At 45.3% G+C, this 7945-nt stretch overlaps 1 protein-coding gene across 6 annotated transcripts in view; it reads left to right on the top strand.

Moving 5' to 3' along the window:
* The first annotated feature begins 6 nt into the window (after positions 1-6).
* dgkza (diacylglycerol kinase, zeta a) overlaps positions 7-7945 on the top strand; it is an 89999-nt gene continuing 82060 nt past the window's right edge. The window contains exon 1 of one of the 6 annotated variants that reach the window (XM_060055421.1): positions 7-858. In XM_060055421.1, coding sequence (XP_059911404.1) covers positions 569-858 — 290 coding nt within the window. In that variant the 5' untranslated portion in view covers positions 7-568. Of the gene's footprint in view, positions 859-3454; positions 4446-7945 lie in introns of those variants that run through there. The other 5 variants (XM_060055416.1, XM_060055420.1, XM_060055418.1 and 2 more) reach the window with 5 other exon arrangements.

The following is a 7945-nucleotide window of genomic DNA, read 5'->3' as shown; positions in this document are numbered from 1 at the left end:
CCCTATCTATCTGTGTGTGGGTGTGGAGGCGTCAGACCGGAACTGACCTTTTTGAGGGGCGGGTCAGAAGTTACAGGGTTCATGATAAGTCTGAATATGTCTGCACTTTGAGGCCTGGTAACACAACTAGTGTGCGTGTAGATGTTCTCAGTGGTGCCTCAGTTGTGTGTCTTCCACACCTATCGTTGTAAAGTAATGCAAACGCACAACCGCACACCCTGCTATAGTTTTGACTAATAAAAAGGTCCCATTAGATTGACCAATTAGGCGATTTCAGTGGGTTCCTGATTGGCAAGAGGGCTGAAGTCAACTCGGACAATGATGTCTCTAAGAAGAATTATGACAGATATTAAGGCCTAATTTCCTCCAGTTTAATATCTATTTGTGTTGGAATATTTTGTTGGACCCGAAAGAAGGACCAATCTGAAACACGAGTTGTTTTTTTAAATTGTTTGGAATAAGTTAGATTGTTCGGAATGAGTTAAATAGTTCGGAACACGTTAGGAATGTGAGACATTAAGCACTTTTCGTGACTCGTGACGCTTCCCAGAGACTCAAGGATCAGACAATGGACCCCACTTCCGGTCCGGGGGTCTCGTTCGACACAGAGTCCGACCGCTACATTGAGCCCCTGGGCCCCCGCGGCGACGACGGGCACGAAGAAGAAGGAGGGACAAGCTCCGCCTCCACTCTGTCCGACGCCACGCCCCCCCGCTCCGACGCCACGCCCCCCCGCTCTGACAGCTCGTCCCCGGACCTGACGTCGCCCGCCTCCCTGTCCTACTACCTCTGGGACAGGAAGGACAGGCGAACGCGGTCGTTGAGGAACTTTGGAGGTCTGACGCTGTTCTCCAAGAGGTAAGCCGGTCAGTGATGCGTTCAAGTGCTCCGAAAAGTCCATTCCTGGGCCTCGGTGTTTCTTTCTCGTTCACTACAGTATTTTCAGGTCGACATACGTCCATTATTTGTTCGTAGTGTTCATTTAAGATTCTTAAATCTACTGCTAGACTAAAGAAAAATATAATAATAATAAAAAAAAATGTAACGACTGACTTTGACCACAAGATGGCGCCACCGTACCGTAAAACGGCCCCGCTGTTTGACCCGTGGATGAAGCGATACGTTTATTTGACAGATTTTCCCTTAAAAAGGCAAATGCACGTCCGAATATGTGTTTGTTTTTAAAATGTAAAACGGGATGAAAACTTGCAACACGACTAATGCAGAGAACAGCCTCTCGAATCATTTTGATCTAGGCTCAGGTTGGTTTGCAATTTTAATCCAATGCACACACACACACACACACACACACACACACACACACACACACACACACACACACACACACACACACACACACACACACACACACACACACACACACACACACACACACACACACACACACACACACACACACACACACACACAATCCCTGAATAGAGACACGGAAATGCCAGGAGCTATGCAAACTTTGTCTTTGCTTTTAGAGATAACTCTTGTGTGTGTCTCTCTCTATCTGTGTCTGTGTGTGTCTTTTATTTTGGGTGTGTGTCTTTTATTTTGTGTTTGTGTGTGTCTCTATCTGTGTCTGTGTGTGTCTTTTATTTTGTGTATGTGTGTGTCTCTCTATCTGTGTCTGTGTGTTTCTTTTATTTTGTGTGTGTGTGTCGCTCCCTAACCCTGTGTATCAGCAGGGGTTCACATCGCTGTGTACCAAGGTTATAAACCGTGTGTGTGTTCATTTGTGCATTCAGTTGTGTGTGTGTGTGTGTGTCTGTGTGCGTGTTCAGTTGTGTATCTGTGCTTGGTTGTGTGTGCCTTCGGTTGTGCATTCAGTTGTGCATTCAGTAGTGTCTGTGTTTGGTTGCGTGTGCCTTCGGTTGTGCACTCAGTTGTACACTCAGTTGTGTGTGTGTGCGTTTGGTTGTGTGCGTGTTCAGTTATGCTGTACGGCGGTGAGGTCGTCTGCTGTCAGCCACAGAGCAGACGACCTGTTCTGTTGATTCTGTCTCTTTACTGGAGCTGTGGTGACCCTGGGGTCTATAAATACAGCAGGGAGGGGCTGGGGGTCGCACTGGAACTGGTTTCACACTGGATCTCCTTAGGGAAACACTAACGCAGTACGTTTACATGCACAGCTTAATCAGATTGAAGTCATAGTTCGACTATGCTCCTCAATCGCTGCAATGGTCCGAGTATGGAGGTGAGAAAAGCGACTTATTGACCGAAGCATTTCATGCCCCGGTACGCTAGATGGCGCTGTGCCCATTTCTACTAGTGGTAGTAGAGCCACCGGCTGACCTCTTAACGTCACCAGCAACAACACACTCAGGCGGCATTCGAGAAAGAATTGGCGCAGAGCGTTATTTTCCCTCCCTGCTTCTCTCATCTACCTAGCCACACATTCTTGGCAAATTATTTGGGAAAGAACAGCTGATACAGCGGTAATAAGTTGTACTTTTAAATCAATGCATCTGCAAACACCGTACAGCAAACACATATTTTCTTTACATCGTGTACATGCCGATAACTTTTAGGATTGATGAGTATTTGATCGTGAGAAAACATTGTTTTACTGCGTGTGAGTGTTAAAAATAATTAATGAATGCGGGCGTGCGTGTGTGTATGTGTAAAAGAATTAATGAATGCGGGCGCGCGTGTTTGCGTCCATCTGTTTAAACACATGCAAACTAAACACGTAACGCTTAATACAGTCCATGGCAATGTATATTAACGGGTGGACACATGCATATTAGGAACACAAGCCGATAACGATAAGAAACTATGTTTATAATGTATTGCGTTTATCATTAAATAGAACCACAGTTACCGCATATATGTGTGTTAAGTTTTCAGTATTTCTGAAGTTGTGGAAGAAAACGCTATTCTATGTGTGAATTATGCCATATTATTTGGCCATAAACTGAGCCATTTGAAGTTTGAAATTCATGTGCATCTGTCTCATCGGAGACTGCAGACGCGCTGTCAAAATATCAACTCGTCAGATTCGAATGCGCTCATGGCTCTTAAAGGGGATTAAGAGTCATTTAGCCGCCGGTAAAATAGCGACAACGCCATAGAAGCGCCCACAAAGCTACTTGCACTTGGCGCTTCTCACTTGCGTTTTAGACCGTTAAAATAGGGCCCCTTGCATGCCTTTGTAATCCGTGCGAAGTGTGTGTTCCCGATGTCTTCGTATGACTGGCAGGAAGTCAGGAAGTGCAGTTCTATCTCTAGTTGGTTGTGCGTGCAGTGGGAGGTCTGTCTGTCTGTCTGTCTGTCTGTCTGTCTGTCTGTCTGTCTGTCTGTCTGTCTGTCTGTCTGTCTGTCTGTCTGTCTGTCTGTCTCTGACCCCTCTCTCTCTGACCCCTCTCTCTCTCTGACCCCTCTCTCTCTCTGACCCCTCTCTCTCTCTGACCCCTCTCTCTCTAACCACACCCCCTATGTTGGCCTCTCTCCCCCCTCTGTGTGTGTGTGTGTGTCTATATTGTGTTTACATCCCAGTTAAGCCATGCGGACTGATGTCTGTCCGTTGTGTGAACGCAGCAGTCAAGAACATCAGCCGACCTTTGACTCTGAACCACAGGATGTAACCGTGACGACTGAAGCGCTCCGTTTCCTGGTAGCTTGGCGAACTCACAATATGAGAACTGTGCGACGCACACATGCATTTGTCTGACGCAATTTAGCGAGGATGCACTATTCTGTTGTGTGACTCGTTCAATGTCCTGTCCCTTTTTAATGTGTGTGTGTGTGTGTGTGTGTGTGTGTGTGTGTGTGTGTGTGTGTGTGTGTGTGTGTGTGTGTGTGTGTGTGTGTGTGTGTGTGTGTGTGTGTGTGTGTGTGTGATTGCTTCTTTAATTTTCGATAGTAAATGGATTGGCAAAGTGGCACACCCCTCTTCTTTTACAACCCGCTTTCTAAATGGTGTGTGTGTGTGTACAGCCCTTCCACAATGCTATATGGTGATGCTTTCTTTCTATCTATCTCTCTCTGGCCTACTGGTCTGTCCGTCAGTTTCTCTCTCGCTCTCCCGTATAACACACCCCCTATGTCGCTCACCCTCCCCTCTCTCCCTCTCTTTCTGTGCTCTCTCTCTTCCCTCTCTATCTCAAACCACACCCCCCTCTCTCTCTCTCTCTGTCTCTCTATTTCCGTGCTTTCTCTACTCCCCACTCTCTCTAACCATCTCCCCTCCCTCTCTATATCCGCGCTCTCTCTCTAACCACACCCCCTATGTCGATCTCTCTCTCTCTCTTTCTGTGCTCTCTCTCTGTCTCTCTTTTCGTGGTCTCTCTCTCCTCCCCCCTCTCTCTCTCTCTCTTCCTCCCTCTCTGATGTTTTTCTCTCCCCTGCCAGTGTAGTGTTTGACGTTTTGAGCGAGTGTTACCGTGGCGCTAGAGGAACTAAACACGCTACGTTACTGCTGGGGTCCTGCTAGTGTGAGTATGTTCAGAGTGGAGCTGTGTGTGTGTGTGTGTGTGTGTGTGTGTGTGTGTGTGTGTGTGTGTGTGTGTGTGTGTGTGTGTGTGTGTGTGTGTGTGTGTGTGTGTGTGTGTGTGTGTGTGTGTGTGTGTGTGTGTGTTATGTTCTGAGTAATTCAGAGCTGAGTATGTACTGAGTTGTGTTGTGTTTAGTGGGAGTATGTTCAGAGGTGTGTTGTGTGTGTTCTGAGTAGTGTGTGTGTGTGTGTCTGTATGTGTGTTCTGAGTAGTTCAGAGTTGTGTGAGTGTCTGTGTGTGTGTTCAGAGTTGTGTGTGTGTATGTGTGTGTTTGTGTGTGTGTTCTGAGTAGTTCAGAGTTTTGTGTCTGTCTGTGTGTGTGTGTGTGTGTGTGTGTGTGTTCTGAGTACGGTAGTTCAGAGTTGTGTTGTGTTGTGCACTGACTTGGTTGTGTCGGAGCTGTTTGAGTGTGTTTCTGTGAGTTGCAAAGACTAACACACACACATTCACACACATATAAACATCGATCCTATACCTATTACTATATAAATAGTCATCGATATAGACATGGCAGTAGTTCCATCGACGCAGTGCTGTTTGAGCTGACCAGGGAATCGTGAGCTGAAACGGTACAACAGTGTATTTATTGTGTGTGGTACGTCCTGGCACTTAATGTACACACTTATTGTATGTTGTACGTCCTGGCACTTAAAAACATACTTAGCATCGTGTAGCATCGAACCATAGCTCTCTGTGTTGTACACAGGTAATGGGTTAACCTAGTGATGGTTAGTGCTTGGCATTTGGTTCTATGAACATCCTCACTGTACCCACAGAGATATGTTGTTGTTGATCCTTCTTTTGACAAATGGACTTCTAGTAAGTCGCTTTAAGTAAAAGTGTCTGCTGAACGCCCTGAATGTTAACGTTAGTGTGTGAAGGATTCTTCAGATACCTCTCAGTCTGTCTAGGCGTCCGTACGCCTGCCCGGTCCCTGGGTGTTTGAGGCCTCTGCTGTGTTCAGCAGCCCAGTAGAGGAGCTCTGATAGAGGGGAGAGGAGGGGGGAGAGGGGGGAGAGAGAGAGGAGAGAGGAGAGAGGGAGGTGTGATCCTGCTTACCCAGAGTGTCTGCTGGGGTCTGGATGTCATCTAAACACTGTGTGTGTGTGTGTGTGTGTGTGTGTGTGTGTGTTAGCAGTGTGCTGGTGAACCACCCTGTCATCATAACATGATGTTGAGACACTGGTTATTAATAGTCTCACCACCCGACTCTGAGTAACACAACCGGAGAGTAACACAACCGGAGAGTAACACAACCAGAGTAACACAACCGGAGCGTAACACAACCGGAGCGTAACACAACCAGAGAGTAACACAACCAGAGTAACACAACCAGAGTAACACAACCGGAGAGTAACACAACCGGAGAGTAACGCAACCAGAGTAACACAACCAGAGAGTATCCAACTAGAGTAATACAACAAGAGAGTAACCCAACCAGAGAGTATCTTTGTCTCGTGGCCCTGTGGTCTCCGGTGAGGGTATCAGCAATGCTTTATTTATTTATTTTTTGTACCTGAAGGAACTATGTTTTTCATTTCCCTACGGGAGTTTTGTACTTTTGTAAATGCGTAATAATAATAATAAAAAAAAAAAAATATATATATATATATATATCTATATTATATATATATAATATAGATATTATATATATAATATCCCAGTGGACTGGAGCCTGACCTCCCAGTAGCCAATCAGAACCTGAGCTCTCTGTGGGGACAGCCAATCAGAACACTGCAGCTGAGCTCTCTGAGGGGACAGCCAATCAGAACACTGCAGCTGAGCTCTCTGAAGGTTCAGAAACCTGCTGCTCTTCTATTGGCAGTAGATGGTATATGGGCGCCGTTTATACCGCGCTTTTCTAACCAGTGGCCACTCAAAGTGCTTTATTTTTTATTATTGCCTAACATTCACCCATTCATACACATTAGTCACCCATTCACACAGGGCGACAGCCAGCAGGTCAGGAGCAGTCAGGGGGAGGCGTCTCGCTCAGGACACCTCCACACTCAGCTAGGAGGAGCCGGGGATCCAACCAGCCACCCATCTGTGTTGCACACGGGGAATGGGTTGACCTAGTGATGGTTAGTGCTCGGCACTTGGTTCTTAGAACATCCTAACTGTACCCACAGAGATATATTGTTGTTTCTCTTCCTTCGGACAAACTGACTTACTGTAAGTCGCTCTGGATAAAAGCGTTATTTGGGACTCAGGAATGGGAACCAGAGAGTGATGTCGTGCCATCCTTTGGTAGTAGAGACCATCTCCAGAATGTTGATCCTGCCGCTCGATGGACCAGGGCAGGGCAGTGTTGCTGCTCTCTGCACTCAGGTTGACTAAACATTAACCAAACCCCAGTCAGAAATAGCCCTACTTAAAGAGCAGAATGGCAGACTGCTAGTTAACAAACAGCCTCATTTCCATGCACTCTTAAATGTACATCTACATCTCTGGGCGCTAAGCAGACCCTCTTACCCAGAGCGACTTACAATAAAGAAAGAAAGAGAAACAACACTGTATCTCTGTGGGTACAGTGTTGATAGAACCAAGTGCCAAGCACTAACCATTACTAGGTTAACCCATTCCCCGTACACAACAAAGATAGCTAGGGTATGATGCTGTTAAGAGTTGACCCCGAGAGTTAACAGTAGATAGTTTAACGTCTAATCCAGGTTAGTTTGTCTGTGATATAACACGTTGTTAAGGTTCACTAGTCAGATCAGAATCAGAATCAGAAATACTTTATTGATCCCCAGGGGGGAAATTGTTGTTCCAGGTGCTCCATACAATATAAATATAAATATAAATACCCTACAAGCTAAATAAATAAATTAATAAAAAAATAATAAAAAATAAATAAAATTAAGAAGTGGACATCTCTTAGTGGGTTATATTTACAATTCAATATTTACATTGCAAATAGCAATGAAAATTAAGAGTGAAAGAATAAAAGAATATTTAGATATTATAGATGTTTGCACCAAGAGCCCATCAAAGGCGAGCTGCAGAAAGGAAGGCTTCTGAGCTGAAGGTTAACATGAGGTGCATGCGTGTGTGTCCCTCTGCTATCTCGTTTAACCTCAAACTGTGTTTTTAGCTCAAAGCCGACCACAGCTTGTTACGTTTCCTCATGCAGAGGCTGTGGTCTGCCCTGTCGTCGTTATCTTGGTTTGACTGGATCTAGTTATCTGGTCTGGTTCTTAAGGTGCGAACTCATTGTATGTTGTATGTCCTGGCACTTCATGTACGCACTTATTGTATGTTTGTACGTCCTGGCACTTATAGTAGTCAACAATAGTAGTTAACATTGTGTAACGTCTTATCCTAGCTATCTTTGTTGATGGTTAATGCAGTGATGAACATTAGCTAGCAGTTAATTAACAGACAACTAATAGTCAAGTAATAATTTCTTAATGGTGCTGTTTACTAAGTTAATGGTG

This window comes from Gadus macrocephalus, chromosome 7 (genome assembly GCF_031168955.1).
Source record: "Gadus macrocephalus chromosome 7, ASM3116895v1".
NCBI classification, from domain to species: domain Eukaryota; kingdom Metazoa; phylum Chordata; class Actinopteri; order Gadiformes; family Gadidae; genus Gadus; species Gadus macrocephalus.
Note: the sequence above shows the minus strand (reverse complement) of the source record. Positions and strands in the feature narration are given on the sequence as shown.